Source organism: Lepidochelys olivacea (genome assembly GCF_965140295.1).
Source record: "Lepidochelys olivacea isolate rLepOli2 genome assembly, chromosome: 4".
Taxonomy (NCBI): Eukaryota; Metazoa; Chordata; order Testudines; family Cheloniidae; genus Lepidochelys; species Lepidochelys olivacea.
In genome coordinates this window covers 44,874,971-44,899,282 of record NC_140414.1, presented here as the reverse complement: position 1 = coordinate 44,899,282, position 24,312 = coordinate 44,874,971, and the positions used below count along the sequence as shown (strand labels likewise).

General features: G+C 40.3%; 1 protein-coding gene across 2 annotated transcripts in view; it reads right to left on the bottom strand.

The window, feature by feature from the left end:
• The window catches only part of SYNPO2 (synaptopodin 2), a 126,688-nt gene extending 102,719 nt beyond the window's left edge, over nt 1–23,969 (bottom strand). For both annotated transcript variants that reach the window (XM_084626236.1, XM_084626237.1), the window contains exon 1: nt 23,725–23,969. In XM_084626236.1, coding sequence (XP_084482362.1) covers nt 23,725–23,829 — 105 coding nt within the window. In that variant the 5' untranslated portion in view covers nt 23,830–23,969. The remainder of the gene's footprint in view (nt 1–23,724) is intronic.
• Between the last annotated feature and the right edge of the window lie 343 nt (nt 23,970–24,312).

The following is a 24,312-nucleotide window of genomic DNA, read 5'->3' as shown; positions in this document are numbered from 1 at the left end:
AATTTGCCTGTGAGCATAGGTGCTGGAACTAGGAGTCCTGGGTGTGCAGCAGCACCCCCTGACTTGACGTGCTTTCCATCATATGCAGGGTTTACAGTTTGGTTCACTGACTCTCAGCACCCCCACAATACAAATTGTTCCAGCTGCCTTGCCTGTGAGAATAGAATTTTTGGTAAGTAAATCAGATCAATTTTGTCTTAGAGAACAATGATAATCTATAAAATATTTTTCTTTAAAATTTACCACCGTCATGCTCAATACAGAATCTAATCTGGCTCTATCTTATTAAAATCCTGTCTGAACTCTCTATTCTGTAGCTGTGCTCTGCAAATGAGTCATACCATAACAATTCCCACTTTGTAGCCAGTTCTCCAGAGAAGCAGAAGAAAAAAGAAACAACTTCCTTTTATGGGAATCAGACCTGTTTGTAGTGATAAAACTCTTTCCATTTCTATTTGAAGACATTCTCCATAACCTAAGACTTGATAGTTATAAAAACACTACCTACTTTATTTGGATTCCAAAAACATGCATAACTATAGTTCTTTGTTTAATATGTTGCTTTAAAGTGTATGTACGTACATGCATAGATACTGTACAAGTTACACATGTGAAATTTCAAGAGAACACCTTGTTTAGTGCATTTATCAACATCACAGCTTGGAAGTTTTGTTTAATTTTATTTTATTCAGTGTTTGAAACAAGCAATCTGTATGGGGTAGTGAAAATTGTTTAATAATATGTGGCCACCAATTAAAGCACCACAGCAGTGGCTATTGAAGAATTAACTTCTGGCAAAAGTTATCACACCATAGTATCTCAGATACCACAGCAGTTTCCTGGCCTTGGCATAGAGGGAAGTTACTGTGTTATTTCATATCACTGTGTGGTAACTTTCTGACAGTTATCATTGTGATGGAGACCACAGTGTATCACAATAGATGCAATTTTAACTTCTCACCATATAAGTGTAGTATGTATTTAATTGGGTTAATGTGCCTCTATGTTCATCGCTAACTGTGATTATTTCAAACTGTTACAGTAGAACCTCAGAGTTACGAACACCACAGGAATGGCGGTTGTTCGTAACTCTGAAATGTTCGTAACTCTGAACAAAACATTATGGTTGTTCTTTCAAAAGTTTACAACTGAACATTAACTTAATACAGCTTAGAAACTACTATGCAGAAGAAAAATGCTGCTTTTGCCTTTTTTTAGTAGTTTACATTTAACACAGTACTGTACTTTATTTGCATTTTTTTTTGTTGGGGTGGGTTGTGTCTCTGCTGCTGCCTGGTTGCGTACTTGTGGTTCCAAATGAGGTGGTGGTTGACTGGTCAGTTCATAACTCTGGTGTTTGTAACTGTGAGGTTCTACTGTACTTATAACTTTGCTACTGATAAATAATATTCTGCTTTCCTAACTTTGCCTAAGCAATACCATATAGGGGTGGACTTAGCCATTAAAAATATGTGGCTTTCCTTATAGGAAATCCATTGCAGGAGCTGAGTGCTTTGCAACATTAATGAATCTGAGAAGTAGGAAACTATTTTCCCCATTTTCAGATGGGGAATTGAGGGGGCAGAAGGTTAAAATGACTTATTGTGCAATAGTACTCCTGATAGCACAGGACTAGGTTTAACGACAACATTATCTTTTCCCTCGTGCAATTATTTTTAATGGAATTGTATTCCAGTAATGCCTAGAGGCTCCAGCTGAGATCAGGACACCCTGGTACCACACCCTGTGGGTGCAAATGGGAATTGAAGGGCATCCTGGCTCCTCTTCCCCTAAAGAGAAGAGCAGGTGTTGCAAAGCTCATTGGCTCCTCTCCTGCATGGGGTGAGGTTGTATGTGCTGAATCCCTCTACGCCACAGCCCCTTAACCCTCATTGATCTTACCCACTTTCTTATTATAAAATGGGGTAGAAAATGGCCATGGGGTGTGGAAACATAGTGAGAGTCTGGACAAGGAGAGGGAATGGATTTGGAGGACAGTGGAGTTTAGGTAAGCGATTAAGGCAGTGAGGGGCAAGAAGAAGAGACTGCTTTGTACATCTTTCTATCCTTCCCCCACTCTTGCATCCTTCCTTGCCCCAAAACAATGTTTCCTCTCACAAATTCAGAAAAAATAATCCTATTCTCAACACCATGCACTAGAGCTGGTTGAAAAATTTCTGTCAAATGTTTCCAGGAAAAATTGGGTTTTTAACTAAACAATTTTTTTCACAAAATGTGTCTGCTTTCCATGAAGAGTTTCAACTTCTTTGCCAAAAAAGAAAACCCTGAAACATTTCTGGTTTTTCGCCAAAAACTTTTTATATTAAAAAGTCATATTTTTTTTCAGAGAAAATGAACTTTGGGTTTGTCTAAACACTTAGTTCATGGCAAGCTGGGATTTGCATCTACCCTTCACTCTCCTGCCATGGACCAACTATCCATGTGGACCCTGCTCATATGCATTAACAGTTCATTATTGTGCTTTGATCCAGTCCAGGTTCAAAAATAGATCAAAGCACATTAGCAAACTGTTAATGTTCATCAACAGGGTTCACATAGTTAGTCTGTGGCTTGTGGAAGATATTCAGACTGCAGTGTGCTGTGAATGACCTATATGTGGAGACAAGACTCTTGTTTCATTTTTATTGTAAGTTTTTGCAGAGGGCAAAAAACATCTTGCGATGAGCTGTACTGTTCAGTGACCAAAAAATACTGTTCCCCACCACACATTGACCAATTAGTATCCTGCCTACTAGGCTTATCTATTAGTACTGCCTCACCACATAAAAGCCAATTAATTCTGCCCTCCCACACTACATACCAGCCACTTCATTTTATACACCCCCCCATTACTTTTTGGCCCCATCACCCACAGACCAGTTAATCTGGCTTTGCTCTCACCTGTTAATTCAGTTTCTCCCCCTCCCATGCACACATTTCTCATCAGAGCCCCTCAGCTCATTTTAATTCCCCTACCCTCCTCTTCTCCCAAAAGCCTCCTCACATACTTTCCCAGGCCAGGAATGGAAAAGGCTGATGGCATCAGTATTGCCCTATCCCAGCCTTAGGGGTTTCTTGACACTCCCTCCCTCCCACTGGACCAGTGTTGTTGTGGGGTTAGCTCCAAAACCTTAGAAACCAGGGCATGGGACCCCCTCCACAAAGCTTGCTAGAGCATCCCAGGCAGGATCTTCCTCAAGGGCCTGGCACGTTGTTGACTATGGGTTTTCCTTAGAGAGGGAGGGAACAGTTGGGATGACAGGCTTTTCACAGGAGTGGAGTGGGTAGAATGGAGGGGAGAATCAGCTATGAGTTGTTGGGTTCTTTCTACTCCCTCTGTTCCTGTGAAAAACATTTCTGCTTAGCTCTGCTCCACTCCTGCCTTCCCCGCTCCTCTAAGAAGCTAACTATCATTTCAGGGTAGGAGGAAGAGACAGTAAGATGAGCCAATACCCCTTTCCTAGGAGCAGAGGTTGGAGATAAGGGAGCAGAAAGTGCTAGCAACTCAGGGTTGGATCTACTTTCCCTTCCTCCTTCCGTCCTGTGGAAAAAAACATGTGTTGGCCCAGATGCCAGGCTCTCCCTCCTCCCAGTCTTCCTCTCATCTACCTGTTTGGCTGTCCTGTCCAAGGAGGTGAGAAAATGTGGACAGGCAGTATGGCACTGGTGTTAGGGCTTGTGCCTTTAAGGACAGTGAATCTGAGTAGAGTGCTGTGAAGCTTTTATTGTGCACAGCCAGCTGAAGTCAGACACACAATAAAGCAGAGCTCTTGCTCTCTTGCAGCACCTTAAGAACTGAGTTGGGATTTTCCCCACAGACCTATAAAGTCAGAAAACTAGTCTGTGGAAAACTGATAGTATGGGAAATTTTGTTCTCTTGTCTGCCCATAGTGATGGTGAAGAGTGAAACAACAGTATTGCCAACCCTAAGCATTCGAAAACGATGGACCGGGCCCCAAAAAGTCATGAAACTGGCTTTAAAAAGATATTTAAAAACTAATAAATTTTGGAGTTCTTTTTCTTTGCCGCCTCGTATAGCATCACATGGAGTTCACAGTTTCAAGTTTTTCTCGGCTACTAGGAGGACTAGAAACTTACTGTTTTTTTTAAAACAAGAACTGCAATTTGCAGATAACTTGATTCCAGTAGCTTTGGCTTTAAAGAAAACTGCAGATATCACAATATTAATGATAAAACCACAAGAGTTGGCAATACTTACAATGCTACATTCAAGCTTTTTTAACACCTGATTCTTGAAGTGAAAAACAGGATTTTATCTTGATAATAATTTTAATCCTATAATGGGGGCATTTATGCATATATATTTCAATATTTTATTGTACATTCTACTTAAAGATGATCTGTAATAAGGATTGATATAAGAAACGCCGTTACAAACTTACTAAAAATTTAATTAAATATGAACTGGTGGCTCTTTAATACCACAGAACTAGAGATGGATTTTTCAAGTAATATTCCCACCAGTCTAGCAACAAACCACTGGCGCTATTGGTTAATTGAGAGGTTGAGACAACACAATGCTTTGTAACATGGATTTATATTACCAAAGGAGCTACAGTAGAGTTCTATATCATTAAAGTAAATTAATCAAAACATCAGGGGAAATGTTGTTGAATTACAAAGGTTACACTAGTCACAAAGTTTAAAAGTTGAATTTATAAGCAAATCCAGGGAGCTATGTCATTTTGGGAAAGGGCCAAACAAAAATTTAGTTTAGCCATTTTTAACAACTCTTACATTAGTTCCAGAATGTGAGAATCTGAAGTATTTTTTTCAATTAGTAACTTGACAGAGTTTTATTTAGTTACCTTCCACCAGTAATAATTTCCATACAGTTATATGGTTCCATTACTCCTGAATGATTCCAAAGTACTTTATGGACTGGGCCAGATTCGGTCCTGGATTTCATAGTGCTGTGCTAGAGGTGTATCTACAGCCCCTATATGTAGGCCCCACTTCACATACTACTGAAATGCAGTCACTCTAACTGCAGCACTGTAAAAGATGGTTTGCAGGAGATAAACTTAAACTATAGGGAGGATTTAATGTAGTTGCAAAGTTGGAATTTGGCTGGGACACTAAGATTAATAGCCCAAGCATTGCACAAATAAATAAATAAAAGCAAATGACCAAGAATAGTCAGGACGCCAGTTTTATATTTCACCTGACATATAGCACCTCTAGCAGCGCAGTTCTTCCTGGCACCATGGGGGGACACTGGGTCAGTACTAACTCAGCAGAAACAGTGCCACCTACTGAATGAATATCATTAATTTCTGCAGCATTTCAGCTTTCCCATGGCAGAGAGACCTTGCAATGCTTAGGAGATCATAAAGTGATATGGTTTAAGGTAGTTGTACAGTTGCCAGTTTTAGGAGTATAACACAATGCCTCTTTATGAAAACATAGTACTAAATGAAATGAGGTTTGACTCCTCATTGCATCCCATGGTGGACAATAGCCCGTCCCTATAGATACTACAACAATGGGATGGATGGACAAACAGTACAGCATGGCAGGCAACCACGGGCCTTCATTTGGGCTGATTGTTGCTTAGAATCCAAACCTGTGTCTACTTTCATTTTGCTTGGCACTACTCACAGGGGATGCCACGAGAAAGCGGTCATCCCTACTGTGTCTACTGCCATATCCTCTCAGAGTCACAGCAACTCTGAGGTGCAGAGACAAGCACACTGATGAAGTTCAGAAGCCCTAATTTACATCCACCTGTTTGCAACCTGGGAGGCAGTTTCTGAACTAGGCTTAACAGGCTACTGTCAGGAACAACCAGAGTGCTGCCACAATACAGAAATTTGTCTTAGTCCAATCCTCAGAGTATAACTGTGGAGCAGCAAAGCAGATGGTCAAACATGGTGTAGGAATGCACAATGAAAAGACTGGAGAGAGTGGACTGCAACACCTTGCTGCCCTTGTTGTTCAGCAATCTAACTGCTGCATCAATCTAGATATCAACTTGTGATGGATACAAAAGATGTCTCCACCATTTACCAACAGTATTGTCACAGCTAACAAATGCCCAGCCTTAGCCACTCCCCTAATCTCTCCTTCTCAGAGAAGAGGTGGTTTACCAGAGTACTTTGGAGGTAGTGTGAAAGTTACTTTCCCACACCTGCTGTAACAGTACTTGAGCATGTACAAACGACCTCATTTTAAAAAACAAAAAGATAATACTACTCCATGTCATGTGGGGTTCGTTTGTTTTTTTACAACACTTAGGAAAACATGGAAGACAAAGAAGCAGTCAGTCACTCTTAAAAGTCAGACTCCACAGGGCCTTTCCAAAGTTATGACTAAATCATGCCTTCCTTACAGGATTAGGCTCTTGGGTGGGTAATTGGATAATTCGGGCTACTAGGGGGACAAAGTTTTGTGAGCCATTTAGGCCCAGATCCTCCAAGGTAGTTAGATGCCTAACTTCCTTAAACACTCCTCTGAATTTTTGCTCTTATGGAATCATCACTGACTTTTATATATTTATGGATGTCAAATATTTGACATCTGCTATAAGATAATTACATCTCTAAAGGGTAATATGCTATTCATAGTTGGCTCAGGTTTCATTGTTGCATCATAACCATAACATCCAGTAACCTTCCTGTTCCTATCATACATATATTTTTCTAACTGGAGAAAATATGCCAAAAAACTCTTCTGGTGAAGTTCCATTGACTTCAGGGGCATTACACAGGGGAGAGAGATGCCCCATTGCATCTAGTCTTACTATAATAAATAAACACTGGAATTTTAAATGTTCAGCTTGTGTTCATAATTTTGGTATGAAAGAAAAGGGAGCAATAGAAATAGAAGGAGGGAAGAACATGCAGAAATGCTACAGGGAAATAAATTTGTATATTGTTCAAATCATACTCCAGCTGCTGAAGTGATAACTAGTCTAAAGCATTTTCTAAAATTAACAAAAGCAAAATATTGAACATGATGATGACAAACATCTGGAATATATAAGATGACATGAAATAACTACCATTTTACAGATTTAATTTAATAACTCACACGGTTCAAACAGATTAGCCTATCCCCCTAAAATACCTACTTGCCATTCAAAATACTTCACCCCTGTAGCAAGCTTTTGACATATATAGCGGGGTGGAGAAACTTACTGACTCTCTGAGTTGCATGTGACAATCTTCAGACATTTGAGAGCTGGGGCATACTTGCCGCGGCTAGGGACTTCAGCACGGTGGGAGGCGCTGGCTGGGGTTTGGGGTTCAGCCTGCTCCTGCTGAAGCCCCAAGCCCCAGCAGGAATGCCTTACAGGGCTGAAGCCCCGAGACCCCCCTTCCTGCTTGGCACAAACCCCTACCCCACCACCCCACTGTGAGGCAGAGGTCCCAAGCTCCCCCCAGTCTGGTAGGTGGAGAATGGGGGAGGTGTGGGGGGATCCACGAGCCGCACTTTAAAGTGTAAAAGAGCTGCATTTGCCTCGCGAGCCACGGTTTGGCCACCCCTGATATTTAGTTATATTAATATAAGAGATGGATTTTCCTTTTCATTTGGTGTTTCTATTATTGCTTTGATTATTTTGTAGACTCTTCAGCTATTGTTGCAGCCATTGAGTTAAAGAAACTTCACTATGGACAGTTTCCAAAATAGTGCTAGATCCTTCCAGTTTATTTTAGGAGCAAGCATAGCTTGCCTACATAAGAAAACAGAACATTTTAGTTTCTACAGAGTTAAAAGGAGCAATTTACAAATACTTGTGCTCATGGAGATTAAGGAAGTGGCAGCTATAAAAACAAAAATCCTCAGTGTAATATTTCCCGCTCGATCTGCACCCACTCCCAGAGTAAGGTCAAATACAAGCTCAAAGAGATGAGATACAAAGAGAACAGGAAATGGAATTCACTCCATCTATTCCTTCAATCACATACACTGTGCCTTTTTCAGAAGCCCTTAGTGAAAAGAAAAATAATGCAGAGGAAGTGTCTGACATTGACAGCACATTAGTCATGGAGGATAGTATCAGAATGAGTGTCTGCTGTGATCTGTGACATAGTGGGTCCCAGCACTAGGCATCTTTTGAAGGGATTGAGCTAAGATTAAGAACAGGAAATCACCCACAAGAACAAAACCAACAAATACAAAAATACTCACGTGGACAGGTATTGAATTAGTTCATGAAAATATTGGTCAAATTCTGCCCCAGGATGCATGTGATCCATACCACTTCAAGTCAATGGTTATTGCATATGCTTTTTTGGCTCTACTTCAGCTTATTTTTTTAAAGACACAGCTATTTGTCCTACACAGCTCAAAATTCCATTATGGTAAGTTATCATTTAAAGAATTGGTGACACTGATGATAATAATAAAGAAGTCATTTTGTGACTGAGAGCACTGTGAGCAACAGAACAGGAATGTAATCTAATGTGCTGCTTTTCTTCCCCTAAAAAAAAGACAATCTGACTCATGTTGTCTAAGATAATGGCTATGACTTTGCTGGGCGCACTTTAACTGATCTAATTCTGGGAGGAAGGGCCATTTTGACATTTTGTGTTGTAGCAACTGTGAGTAGCCTCTCAAGTTTCCCTAGGAATCACTCATGTTAAGAACTGGATAGCCTTTAAACAAGTCACAAGTCATTGCCTTTATACACAAAAATAAATTAAAATGAAAAGTCAGAGCTCAGTTTCCCTTTCTCCATTATTTTGCCCTGAAACTTATCTTTCTACTAAAAACCTGGACACGTTCATTAATAAAGTAGCTATGTGTAACTAGGGAATTCTTCTCTATAGCTTGTGTCTCCTACTTATACTCAACCCTCTTTGACCTCCGTTCTCTAATCCTTACTGAACAGTCTGCTTATAGTTGTGCTGAAGAATTAATGTGACTCATAATATTTCAGTGTGAGTATGACTTAAGGCACAAACCCATACAAAAAACATCCCTTCAAGCACACATGGGAAGTCAGGAGCAGCCCTAGCCATTTTGTCGGCCGGGTGGAAAATGTTTTTGGCTTCCCTCCCTTCCCCACTTTAGCAGTGGATCAACCTCTCCCCTGCCCCAAAATGGCTGGCCAATCAGCAGAGCAGTATAACAATCTGGTGCTCCCTGGAAGCTGGCACCTGGGGGTCTACCCTAGGACCAGTCATTTGGGAAGTACATCTGTGTCACTGAATCAAAGGGAAATTATGTTGCTTTTCAAATCTATTTTTTTTGTTCCATTTTTCCATTCAGGAACCCAGGAATCTGTATAGGGAATAATCCCTACTTCTGACCCCTCTGAAGGCGTGAAAGATTCTGAACCTAGTGGGACCAGCATGGTTCAGCTAAACAGGCAGTTGGCTGTAGGAAGTCACTACAGGGAGTCTGCACCTCCATTATACTACTGATCTTCCAAGACCTGTTGCAAAAGCATTTTAAGGTATGGGGGCATGGATCTGTGATAGTGCTGCCACAGGGGTAAAAGAGGACACAGTGGTGGAGTGACCCGGATAGGAGAAGGGAGAGTCCATCCTCTCTCACACACGCAGCTCATTTACACAGGCTGTATAGTGGCAAGTGGATTTCACCTTGGACATTCCCTAGAGTGGTCTAACCCTTCTGACCAGTGATGCTCCTAGAGGCTTTTACAGCAGGATCTTTACTATGAACTGGTTCTGAGGGCTGGTCTGCACACCGTTTATGTACTGCTTTAACTGTGTCAATCTGAAACCACTTTAGTTAGAGCAGAACAGTCTGCCAGTGTGGACACAGTTATACCATGTATAGACCCCTTTCTTCCACAGCCATTAAGGGGTTAATAGGTATGCTTGCTATCTCCTCAGCTGTAGCTAATTGCTGGGCCAGCAACAGCTGGGAGATAAGAAGGCTGCAGCTCAAAGGAGAGGATGGTTCCTAGAAAGACTACTGAGAGGAGAAGTTGAGTCTGGAAAAAGCCTATAAGAGAGGTGAAGTAGGCAGCAGCAAGGGACTGGGAGGAACTGGTCCTAGCTGCTTAATTCAGGGTTCCTGGGCTGGAACCCAGAGGGGTGTGTGGATGGGAGGATCTGAGTTCTCCAACCATCCCCAGCAAAGGGGTCAGGACTCTCCTGGGGGCTGGGATTATTCACCCATTCCTAGGGACATAGGACTTCTGGTCTATTGGACTGATTGTTTATTGCCCTGGAAGGGGTGAGACTATCAACAAACCAGCTACAGTCATAAGGAGAATCCATCTGGCACAGAGCTAGATGAGTTGTGGGGTAGGAAAACTGAGGCAAAATCACCATTCTACCTTGCAAAGCCATGGAAGGGGTGGGTGCTGGCTGGCAAAGTCACACTGGGCATACTATTGTAAAGATGCTTGTGAAAAAACATCTATACCGTTATAAAGCCCCTTTGTACTGGTATGATTGTGTCCACACTAGGCTTTCAATTTTACCTACCCTTTTTCAGATATCATCAGTTTCCACTCCTCCTGGCTGAAGACCATACTTAGTTCTTGGATACACATTGTACAACTCTCGTAGGAGTCAATGGAAATTCCTTGGACATATCCAAGGACAGAATTTGGCCTTTAGTGACTAATTCTTTTTAGTGGATCTACATGTATTTACCCAGTGACACGCTTTGTGTATCTTGGCTTCTTTTCCCCCCCCCGCATCTCTTCTCACCCTCTGCCCTTCCGACTGGGTGCAGAGCAACCTGAAGTGAGGCTATAAAGCTACTTCATATCAAATAGCAGAGGGGGCTAATTGTGTAGCAAACTATTCCCCTCTCTTACCCAGGCAGCAGCATTGCACAAAAGCATTTCAGAAGCTAATAGGACCAGAAATCTCAGAGAAGTCTGTTCATGTGAGATTTCCACCACATTTTGTAGCTTCAAGAACTTTGCTATACTTATCTAAACCCATCCTAATTTTTAGACTCCATGCTGCATCCAGTGGGGTTGCTGAACTCCCATTGAAGACTGGGGAGGCTATTGTTACCTTGCAGGATCAGCCTCATTTTGGAGGTTCACTTTTCACTTGTTAGAAACCTATTAGCAGAAATTTTAACATTCTTTAGCAAGTGAATGAGCAGCAGCAAACTACATGGGGCAGTGTCAATAGGTGACCTGTTCTGAGCAGGTTGCAGGAATGTAGCCATGACTCTGACATAGGGAGAGGATGTACACCAGAGATGGTTCCTCCTGGTTTGAAAAATGTACAATATTGTAGCAGTTTCCTTTCCAGCTTTGGTTGGCGCACACCAAATGAAAATGAAAATGAAGTGAAGGGGGGAAGGTACATTGATCATTTTCAACCCTCAAATGCTTCAGTTCAAGGTTTGGGAGAAATTTCAGGTTGGTTCCTATCTTATGTGAATTGGTTTACTCACCCTTGGTCTGGAATGCCTGGAAAGAAAGTATTTGTCACTTGGACCTGTAGCTTCTTCCCCACCCTTTTCAATTTCAACTAAGATTTTCCCAAAATGTGGCTCAACTGCTGTTCCTTCATTTTCATTGCATGGCCCAGAAGTATGATGAACCATGCTTGCTCTTAATTGTTCTTCAAAGCTGATTCAGGAGGAATCCAAAGGGCCCAAGTCTGATTTGAACAGTTCGCTGCGGCTCTAATTTTAATTTCAATCAATAACACCAAGCATGAGTCTGTTAATTCTGATCTATGCAACTTTTTCCAGGACAGCTATGCTAATCATCAGTTGAAGAAAACAACAACTGAGTGACACACAAGAGTTGTACCATTATGCCACCATTATTTCAGTGAATGCATTTGAATGCTTCATTTAGTCATGTAATGACATTAAAAAAAAAAAAAAAAAAAAGACAGGCCACAAGGATGATCTTCCCAGACCTAATTATTAACTCCTTTGCCTTGTTCTCTCCAGTGTAGTATAAAAACACCCAGGATCTTCTCATATTAGTTGAATTTAGATTCACTAAGTTGCTTTTCACAATTGCTGTACAGTTTACTAGAGGAAACCCCTAACTATGACGGTTTGAAACTCCCCCCGCTAAATAATACAAGATTGTAAATCACATCATTGTTTGAGTTACAAATGATCCCATGAACTCAGAAAGCTTCTGGTAAAGTTAGTCTGATGACCCTGAAAAATAGAAGACTCTGATAACTTTGTCACAATCTAGGGCCTGATGCTATCTTCACTGAAGTCAATGGAAAGATTCAAGATGTTCCAAGCAGAAACAGGCCCAAATTGTAAAATTCAGATGATTTAAAAAAAAAAAATTGGGGGGCATTAATTCCAGGATTTTTGTCCCTCCTGGGACCTCCTGTGACCCCACCCCCTATTCAACCCCCCCTGCTCCCTGTCCCCTGACTGCCCCAATCCCTATCCATACCCCCACCCCCTGAGAGGACCCCAGGGACCCCACCCCTATCCAACTGCCCCTGCTCCCTGTCCTCTGACCGCCCCCCCCCGAACCTCTGCCCCATCCAACCGCCCCCTGCTCCCTGCCCCCTTACCATGCCGCTCAAAGCAGCAGGAGCTTGCAGCCACACCGCCTGGTCAGAGCCAGCCACGCCACTGTGCTGCCCGGCAGGAGCGACGGCCCAGAGCACAGGCGGCGCAGTGAGCTGAGACTGCGGGGGAGAGGGGACAGCAGGGGAGGGACCGGGGGCTCAAGGGCTGGGCAGGATGGTCGTGTGGGCCAGATGTGGCCCGCGGGCTGTAGTTTGCCCACCTCTGATCTAAAACCTAAATAGACTGGGTTACTTGCCCAACTTTCAGAGGTATATCTAGGCAGATTTTTGGGTTGGGTCCATCTCTAGTACAGACTGTAGATTTGGTTCAGATCAGCACCAAAAGTCTTTCTTTCAAACCTGGCTGGATATTTCACAGTGGCAGCCTTCCCCCACCCCTGCAGTTTATTACAGCTATCCCCCACTGTGAAGCACTCTTGGAACCCTTAATGTACAAAGTTTCCCACTGATGGCAGAATTCCTAGGAAGGTTAATTTAGGCAAGAAGAAGTATTTTAAGTGTATCCTACTTCATAATTAATTATTTTAGGGCATCCACAATCTGCTAGGTACTTTACAGATATATAGACACACATGGTGGCTGCCCTGAAGAGATTACAGTCTAAATTCAGACATGATATAAGGAGTGGAAGTAATAGATAGCAAGATGTGGAACTGGAGGGGAGTGGGGCAGACAGTTGTAATGTTTTTGATACTATATACTTCTTGTTCTGATTTACATGTATAGATATCCTGTAGGCAGTAAGTAGTTCTGTAAGAAATGATTTCATCAGAAAGGCTAAAGCAATATCAAACTTTGCTGCATGATATGCAACAGCTTCCACGAAGAAAAAGCACCATAACTAACACATATTTCTCAACAATGTAACTACCTCCACATTCAGTTAAGCAGAACTTGTAAGACTGTATGAAATAGCAACATCTGGCAATTCTCAATCATGTGACTGCATGATGATCAGATGTTTACTCAGCTCAGGCATATATACATGTTGATAGTGGGATTTTTGGATTATTATAATTGTGATCACTTAAATTACCAGAAGCACCCCATATAATCTCTGACAGGTAGCACACATCTGGGAGCTAAAGTCAGCCCAGATCCCGTTATCTAATTAGTTTGTCCACTAAAATAATACATAAAGTAAACGTTGCTTACGGTACCATATGTTTAATAATCAGTTACATGAAAACCTGTTGTGCACGTTCTGTAACTCAACCCTATACTTCAAATTGAAGAACAGTTCCTTTGTCCTGGTCAATAACCTATATAGACCTGAATCACTGAGAATGTGAATGAAACCATGCTGGTTGTCTAGGCACCAGGCCGCCCTGCAAGCCTAGCATTTTGCACATTTTGTTTTTTATTTTAGTATTGCTATGAATAAGATCAAACAAGTACCTCCCTGCACAAAACGTACCTTCCAACACATTAAGTAGTTTTATGTGTTCCCAGCTTCCTTAAAATAGACAACCTTATATAGTAATAGTTCCTTCTACTTGGAAGAATCATGTGTATAAGTCTTCCGCAGCTATTCTGGAATATTATTTTGATGACTGTTCAGGGAAATGGCTATGCAATGTTTACTTATTTAGCAAAAACTTTTTGCTATTCCCTCACAATGTAGGAAATTATTCCTCCCTCTTAGATAATTTCGATATCCTTTTTTGTAACTAACTCAATTAAATTTGTCAACAGGTGTTTGACATGAACTCTACAAAATATAACTTGTAGAACAACCTACTGAATGGTGCGCAGCAGTTATATTAGCTGTTCCCTGCTAGCTTCTGCACTTCTATGGCAAGCGATAGTTTGTTCTAAGCAGAAAGTTTTCAGAACCTTTTAGAGATTCCAAAAGAATTCTGTTTCTTATTGGTGGCAATCAGTCAAACAGCAAGTAAGAAGAATAGTTCATAGAGTAAGGAAAGAGAAGTGTGGGCAAAAAATACAGCTCATCAGGCAGCTTTCAGCAGAAGCGGGGCAGGGAGCGGGGAATGGTATGCTTAGAATCCAGTTAAATAAAAGTGTTCTATTCACTACCTCAGGATGGAAAAAGCAGAACACCAAATTAGCAGAAAAGTGCAGCAAACAAAAATATCCAAACAAGATAAATAGTTATGGTCACTTCTGGCAAGAGGCATCCAAACCCCAGCAGATTTTTGCTGATCCCAGACAAGGCAGAAATATCTACCTGTGTTTTCCTCCCTCGCCAAATGGAAAAAGCAGGTCACTTGTGTGTAAAAACTCAGCAAAAGGTGACCAGGCTAGCCCCCTACTGGGATCTGGATTCAGCAGTCCATCCATATTCAGCAAAACATTTAAGCATGTGCTTAAGTCCACCTACATTCAGCAAATGCAACTTAATCACATGCTCATAGTTAAGCACATGCTTATATTCTCTGCTGAATTGGGAACAATTTTCAAAGTTATTTGGGTACCTAAGATGCAGATAGGAGCCTACTGGGATTTTCAAACCTAACTTGTCACCCTTGGTGGCAGAGAGAAGCCAAGGATTTGAATGGGCATGGAGGACTAACTAGATGTGGTTCCTTGACGTGATAGCTGAAGAACATTTGTGGGGTATCATGAGGGAGTTTGTACAGCTCCAGTATGTGCCCCCTGTATTGTATGAGGGTTTGTCTATGAGGGAAAGCTTCACCAAGTATATTTGTCTGTGTACTTAAACCACTGTAATTATGTAGGTATAACTCCCCATGTAGATACTCTTATTCCAGAATGAGTGGCTTTTGGGGGGGCTTTCTTTTATTCAGCTTCCAAAGCAACATAAGCTTAACCAGAAAAAGGCACCTTGTACCAGTATAACAATAACCACACAGGTAGTCATACAAGCGTTACTATAGTGACTTAAATTCTCACCTTACCCAATGCACATCTAACTTTGCTGTGTAGACAACACATCAGTAAGCCAAAGTCCTCTAGTTTCTAGTGCCGTCATATAGCACACTTCATGAGCACCATTTTTTTTTAAAAAGTACAGATTGAAATGTCTTCAACTCAAGACTGTATAGCTTATCCTCTGTATAGACTTCCAAGAAATGCATGGAAATGAAACATACATTCAGTAGTAAACACGTTTTTAGCATTATATCATTGTCATTACAGTGCCTAAAAAGTATGCTAGGTGCTCTTCAGGACAAAAAAAGGAGATGTGATTTCTACTCAGAAGAGCTTACAATTTAATGTTAAACATGATGCAAGCAGTGAGGGTGCAAAATAGATTACTCCACCTCTGTCCCCCAAATAGTTCATTCTGTCATTTCATTTAAAGCTTTACAGGATTCACACACTTTTGCAACAAGCATCTATTCTAACTGTTCAGGGCAGTAACCGATCTCTACAGCAGTCAGGAAAGGTTTCCCACATGCTTATGACACTTAACACATACAGAGCTTTCAGTGTGGCCATTATACTCAGATATACTCTCAAAGAGCCAACGGGATGACTTAAGCAAGCCTTGCCCCCAAGAAGATCAAACCAATATCCTTATCTGGTTCAAACTGGCATAATTCCATGGAAGCTGAAGAACTGGCTTCCTGTGTATGATACCCCTGTCCTGATCAGGAAGAATGGGAGAAGGACCCAGCAAAGGCAATAGGTAGTGGATCTAGAACTGAAATGTATAGCTATGGAGACAATCAGAGAAATAGGGGTTGGAGGTTGTGTATTAATCAGGAGGAAAGGATCCTTTCATGTGCCCCAGTCAGAACTGCAATAGATGGCATATTACCCAGGGGGCCCAAGTTTGAAGCTCAAAGTTCCAGTCAACATGAGAGAGCTCAGGGCTAGATTTTTTTTTAATTTAATTTAATTTTTTTTTCAGAAAAGCTCAACTCCGATTTAGGTGTTTAGGCACCCAAATGAAGTGGCCAAATTTCAAATGTGCTCAGCATACATCCATCTCCCATTGTTCTCAACGGAAGTTGGGTACTCAGCTCCTTTAAAAGATTTTGGCCCTCATACTCAACATTATACTACACTGGAGTGTGAGCAGCAAATAAAATGCTATGCCATAGCCGGTGTAGGTACCACCTATGCTGATGAGAGGGATTCTCCCATGAGTGTCAGTCATCCACCTCCCCAAGAGGATGTCTACACCAGGGGTTAGGTTAGCATAGAAACATCTCTTAGGGATGTGGATTTTTCACACACCTAAGAGATGTAGCTATGCTGATATAATTTCCCAGTGTAGACTAGCACTGGTGTGTGCTCAAATCTTGCTGCTTTGTCCATCCTCAACTTGGAGCCTGATCCTGCAGCCCTTCCATTATCGTCTAATGTGACTGGTGCACTCACAAGGGCTGCAGGGTCTGATGAGAAAAGGGAACTACCTGAAGAAAGTGGGAATAAAACCATGTTATATGAGGAATGGTGAATCGTTCCTTATATAACATGGTTTTATTGGTCCCAATTTTTAAGCCCCTCAACCTGCCCTCCAATTTTGTGGTGTCATTTTTGTTCCTGCCAGCGATAGTTGTAGAAATGAATTCTGGGTTCAATCAGGTAGCTCACTCTCTAAATGTGCTCATTGTTGCCCACAATTAATTGCAGGGACAAAAAAAAGTTCCTCCAAAACTAGAAGCAATTTCTTAAAATAAAAGCCATTTTACAGTGTGATAGGCTCTGAGCATTAATCCCCTGAATAATGGGCCCCTTCAATAGTTTCTGCTTGAGAAGATACGTGTAAAGCAACCCAGGTTCCACACTGAATGCGAGAGCCCCCTTCCGTGATACGCACAAGTACTGGAGTTATCCTTTCTAATGACCTGACACAATCCTCAAGGATATTATAAACATCATTTTCTGTTGTGCTGTTTTGCTGCAAATTTAACTAAGAAACCTTACTATCAAGTTAATGGCAGGAAATACAAAACAATAAAATATAATGTCATACAATACACTTTAAATGTTTCCAGCAAAGGGTTCAAATGATGAAGCAAAGCACTAACAAAGGAGCTAATGTAATTTTAGTATTTAGATACAGACTTTACTTTCTTAAGTTATTTATATTGAGCCAATATGTACTCTCTCCCACTGAAAACTCTCTTGGCATAGAGTTTTGAAGTTTATCTATTAGAAACAAACACAAATGAATATTTGCCATATATCCAGACCATATTGTATTTGCATAAATGCTTTTGGAAAGCATGCCAAAAACAGTTTGGTATGGAGGCTGCATATCCAAAACAGGGTATACAGTCGTGTCAGTTCTGCTGTGCACTACTACACTAGTGCCTTAGTACTAAACTCTTCCATTGGCACTGCTGCTGGAGTACGAAGCTTTCCTTCCTTCCCTCTGCAATGAAATTACTTAAAAACTCACAACCCTACACTTTGGAAGCTCCCTCTGGTAAAGGTATATTACAAAGGATTTCTTTTTCATTATTTAGTCAGTGCCAGAAAGACAAACATAGTATTTCAGCCTCAGAGTTCAAAACTAGGCACTTTCCACTTGATTTTGGCAAACTAAATTTATTGTTTCAATTTTCAAAATGATTTTTAATCAGATCTCTGAAATGGCCTCCTGCTGCCCCACTGAAGTGAATGGAAGTTTGCCATTGACTTAAATAGGAGCTGGATCAAGTCCTATGTGCACAGGCAAAATTTTATTGGTTATTAAATTGGGTCAGTATCAGTTAAAGGACTTAATAAAACCTTCTTCAGAAAAGAAACACAGCCCCTCAAAACAACTCCTCAGGCAAAAGACTGTGTGTAAATATGCCTTACTTGCCAGTCCACCCTAATGAGACTTTCCACTGCTGGGGGCTTCATTTTATGGACAGACATCTTTAGCCTTTAGTGCTGTCTGCCTCATACCCTTCACGAGCACTAAAATCAATAATGCTTTAAAAAATAAAATCGGGAGGATTCCCCCCTAAACTTTCAAGGTATATATTTTTGATTACTCAGCTAATGCATGTGCATATATTTTCCTATAAGGCTCAAAGAGCCAACAATGTTAAAAAAAGTAAGGGCCAGATTCTCAACTGGTGACAGTCAGAATAGCTCAATTGAAGTCAGTAGGTCACCAGCTGAGGATCTGGTCCTAAATATTTATTTCTGGCTTCCTGAGCCAGCAGGAGCTGGAGAAGCTGCACAGATTTTGCTCTTATTGGTGCCTGGTGCAGTATGAGTACTGTGCAGAACTGATGTGCTCTGGAGGGAAATTCAGCCAGCCTCTACAGCCAGCGAATAGTAGCTCTGAAGTGATGCAGCACACAGGATGAGGAGGTGTGGAACAGAGAGGGAAATAAGATAATCCATGGAGCACTCTCAAAGACAAGACAACAACAACAACAACACAAAAAGCCCCACACAACCCCCCTGAAATCAATTAATTTTTCTGTGTTCAGCAGCATGGCTTTATCATTTAAAGAGCTGATGGAAAAGTAGAGGTTTTCCCCCCAAGAAGTTTTAAGTATTTTCTCTGAATTATTTTTGCTAGGAATAATCAAACAGAAAACCTCATCCTGTAGGTATGACTCCAAACTTAGCATTAATATTTATGGCTAATAATTCTGTAAATATTTAACAGAGTTTTACTTAATTAAAAAAAAAAGAGTTTGAGCATTCTATGGATGTGGTAAACTAGAGCTATTCTTTTCAGTGACAAAATGTTTATGTACATATTATTGCTCCAAGAGAATGAAGTGGCTTTACTGAGTCTCATCTATTAGAATGCGTGTTTTCTTTAAAAAAAAAAAAGTACTTAGCTATTCAGAGTAATAGAGAGTACAGAATGGTTGAGACCAGTATACTAAGGCTTTGATTCACATAATACATAATACATGTACTAAGGCCTTGATTCACATACGCATTCCCTGTATCAAGGGAATGGTTCTGAAATAACAATGAAACTGTCTAAAAAGCCAGGCTGCATGAAATTAAGATGATATTTTTTATCTTTATGTTCATGTGCCTTCTGTGTCCACCTTGACATAAGTGAAGGACCTGGATTTTTTTTAAGTTTTTAATTTTATAAAATATAAAAACTAAATTAAAGAAAAAATAATATCCAGAAAATCACTTCAAAGAAAAACATGACTTTCCCACCTAGTTATGTGAGTTTTCATAGTAAACACTTAACATCCATTATATATATAATGGGCTAGATTAATTCCTCCTATAGCTCTGTTGAAATCAGGTAAGTTAATGGAGTTATACCATGGATTAATTTGATCCATTACATGTAACAAATATGTAAGCAAATGAGTTCACATGTAGCTATGTCAAAGTCTTGTTAACTTAAGATAGGAGACTTATTTGCAGAGTAGAATTATTCAAGCATCATAAGTTCCAATACTCAAACCCCATGACGCTTCAAAGGATATTCAATCCTTTCTCCCCCTAAAAGAAAAAAGATTTACCACTAAAGGTAAAGAAGAACAGTCTCTAATTCCCTGTGAGGTTGTGGGAAAATTAACACTATTGAGAAGTGTGCCTCACTGCTTATTGATTTCTGATCAGCTCTGAGAATACACTGGTAAAAAAAGATTATGCCAATAAAAAGATTCCTCTCTGAAGGTGTCACACTACCATGTTTTATCTCTGTGGGCACAAACTTTGGGTCTGATCCTTCTCTCATTGATATCAGTGGCAGAACAACCTATAACTCAATTGGTAGAAGGACTGGGCCTTTTTTGAAAAAACAATATTAGAGACTTTACATGCTTTTTTAGCACAACTGAATTTGTTGTAGGCTTCAGAACAGTCTTTATAAAATGGAATAAAATCCACTGCAAATTTCCCTTCCTTTGTTTTAAACCATACCAAGCTACAAGTGCAACTAAAATCCTATTGCACTGAAATGTCAAAAGCTGTGTATTTGGGGGTGGGGATGGGGGGAAAGAGGAACCATTTCGCAATTCTTTATCCACTGACCTTGCACCCAAGAAATTTGCTTTCACACAAAAGGCATTTTTTTTTCTTTCCTCAAAACATGAAACAAAGTGAAAACCTTTACTTTTTAGGTTTGCGTGTTCTGTTGTAACTATTATTCACAGACCTACCTGAAGCCATGAGATATTTGGCTAGTTTAGAGTTCAAATCAAACAAAACCAACTAGGTTCTCTCCAAACATTTTTAGTGCTCATAAACGTTTTGCCATAACTCTCAACAAAACGTTTTGCTGTCTCTGGATAATTTTTTTTAGACTGTTTTACCTCAGATTTAGTAATGAACCATATGGCAGTTGGTTACATAATTATGTTAGACTCAAGAACTTCTGCAACAAAACTCTCTGGTTTCGATATGGGTTTAATTTCACCATATTTTGTTCAAAAGGAACCTGAAACCGAAAGTGAAATGCAAAGGGTTTGAAACAACCTGAAACAATACTGAGAAAAGTTCATGCTCGCGTACAATTCATTAGTGTTTTATAAGCCATATAGGGGTTGGGTCCTAGCCATGTTAGAGATTGACTCTCTCCCTGTATTGTGACCCCGAAATTAAAAGCAGCTGAAGGGCCTGGTATCTGAAGACTGACAGCAGGATATGTTCAGCAAGGGGCCTTTTAGGACTTGTCTAGACAGCAAAAATAAGTCATGCTAGAAAATGAGTTATAAAAAAATAAATGTAGCTGAAGAAAAGCTCTGTGTAAGCTCAAAACTTGTCTCTCTCTCACCAAAAGAAGTTGATCCAATAAAAGATACTATCTCATCCACCTTGTCTCTTTCCATTTTAACTAAGAGTTTTAAACACTATTTTGGGCAAGTCATGTTGAGTTAGTTGATCATGGTCAACCATAGGGGAAGACTAGAGTTATCCTCAAACAGCTGTTGTTTTTTAAACTAAACTAGGTGCACATTAATTGAAGTGTGTTAGCTAATACATTCCCAAACATAACTTGTTTTCCCAGTCTAGACAAACCCTTACTCTGAAATTCACTCCTCTTGCTGGTCTGACAGAGCTCATGCTTGTTGATATGAAGGGCACCAAGTAAACCCCAATCTGCCTAGGCACCCAGAACCTGTCAGTGCAGCCCATCAAGTAGACAGGGCTGGCTGACCGGGAGATCTGCCAATTCAGAACATCTCTCGGGGAGTCACACAGCAGGCCCCTGTTGAGCCCTGGCTAGATTTTACCAGTACTCTCCCTAGTTGGTCATGATAGGAAAAGGCATGTTGTGGGAAAGGTATTGACAAGTTGGGGTACCAAAAAAGTTCTTGGCCTTGTGAAGGAGCAGCGTTGGGCCAGTCAAAAGTGACAGCTTTCAGTCCCTAGTGATCTGGGCCATATCATAACCAGCAGCTGAGGAATTAAAACTCTGGTACCCATAACCAACTTCATGAGACATTAGTCTACAAAGAGTCACTGACAAATATATATAATATAATTTTATTTTTATAAAGCTTGTTCTAAAGTTTTTGCATTACTTGGCCATTTGATTGGTTTTAATTACAAGTAAAACACATATTTTCCTTAATGATCCTTTCTAAAAACGATTGGTTCCTGCTTTTAGAGATTAGTCACAACTGTAACCACTTGGCTAGTTCTCCCAACCTCAGGGTTCAAATGGTTTAGTGGTTCTGGTGAGTTAGTTTTAGGACACATCCAAACTATCCCTGGTTCTGGGTTTGGGTTTTTGTTTTTTGTAAAACCCCTGCCTTTACCCATCTTTGTCTGTAACAGAGATGGGTCATACCTGAACCTTGTGTCAAAAGTACCATGGTTTTGCTTTGCTTTGACAAAACAAAAGCTACCCCAGTTCTATCCATCTCCTTTGACTTTTGCATTCCTTGATGTTTCCACTAGGTGGCAGGATTCCACCATCACCTACTATTGATGAAGTTACTTGCAAAGAAACATTTGTGTGCAAACAGGTTTTGATTCTTTTAAACAAAAAACGCTGGTAGAGTATTGCAAAATATTTAAAAATAAACATTAAGAGACAATAATACTTACAAGTGATAAGTGAAAAATATGTTCAATAAACTGCAGCTTGATTATTGAATAAGATTAATTTTATGGCTGAAAATAATTCAGAGAAAACAGAATGAAAGATGTTATTTTCCTAGCAAAAGAATGGACACAAGCCCCTGGTTTTAAACAAGTAAAATCCTTTTCTCCCATATCTAATATTTCTGCTATATTGGAAAAAGTAACTAACTCAATTAGTTTAATGCAACTCTAATTAGTATGTATATTGCCAGCTAAAAGAATTACAAGATTAAAGAACTAGCTTAATAATGCCCCAAAATCAAATTCCTAAAAATGTAGCAACCTACCTAGTACTGAGTACTATGTGATAATGAATATACCCCTTTTTTTTCTTGTTTCCTTTTTTATTTTATTGGTATAAAATACATCTTAATCTCTGGACTTCAGGTTAATCTGCCAGGATTTATTATATTCACTAGTCCAAAATCTGCTCTCACAGTATTGAATTTGTGCCGATACCATAGCTGTGGACAGAACGGCCCCTTGTCTAAAATGACAGGATGCGGCAACCCAGCTATCATTCTACAATTCCTAATCACCATAAAAAACCACAATCTGTAATAAAATGAATATTTGTTTTAAACCAAACTAATTTTTTTTAAAAAATGTTCTAAAATTTTATGGTTTGAGAGCATTTTCTTTCAAGTTGTTTTAGACTTTTTTTTGTGTACTTTCACTTCATATATAAATATAAACTGTGATACGCTCAACAATTTTCAGGGTATAATCCATGAAATACATACCAGGGCATGTTTGGCAATGATTAAAGCTGTTTCCAGAGAATGTACTTTTCATTAATATGAAGTGATAACTCTCTGGGTAATGCTTTCCAGGAGTCCCAAAATAGTAGGAACACTTTCTCGTGCTAAATCATTTATTTATTCCATGCCAAGACTAGAGAAAGTGTTGCAAATCAATAGTCAAAACTGGGATTGCTAACTGGGGACCCCATCCTGTGTGGTGCTGAGTGACTTCCACCACACCCAATGAATTCAGTGGACACTGAAGGCACTCATCACCTCATAAGCTTGTGCCCTTCCCATTCAAGAAAACAGCTGTGGTACTTGTAGGTAATCAAACGGTAAGAATTGCCTATCATTTAAAAAAATCACAATCTGCACCTGTGGAAGCAGCTCCCCAAATACATTTCCAACAAACATAGCAAGCCCCACAATAAAACTTGCCTCAAGGTTTCTGACTGGAAGCTATATAGATCACAACAAGCTTCTTTCTTTCTTTCCCTCCTTGTCATAACAGACTGATAACATCTCTCTCATTGTCCTACCTTAGCGATTTGCAAAGGCTGCTTTTGCTCCTTGCCACCTTGCAATCTAAAGCCCCAAGGTGCCCCTCCACTCATGGAAATGCAGATATAATCCCCTGTGCCCATTTTCCTGGTGCGGTTAGGCAGAATTCATCTGCAGAGGAAGATGAAAAGTTCTCTAGCTTTTGTAGATGTTCACTGAACTTGAGGCTCGCCTGCCAGGCAGAGCTGGAGAAGCAGAGCACCACTCTGTTGCTGCTGTTGCGTACTGCTCTCTATAATGTAGTAATTCACAAGAATGCAAGAGCTCTCACAGATCAAGGGCCCAGCCCACTGTTTCGTCAGACTCTCCTATGCTCAGCCCACCTTCAGAGTAAAGTAAAATAATGCTGAGAAACCACACACAAAAGAGACTGAGCCATGAGGCTAAAAAAGCTATATTTAACCACAAGAGCCTCTGCCTGTGACAGCTACATCAAAACACCAGAGCAAGTAGTGTAAATTTCCCAGTGATGATTTAAGATCACGTTTATATTTTGTACATGGAACCAGGCTTGTTAAACTTTAATCTCTGTATTTCTTGATCTCACACTCCAAAAAAAGAAGGGA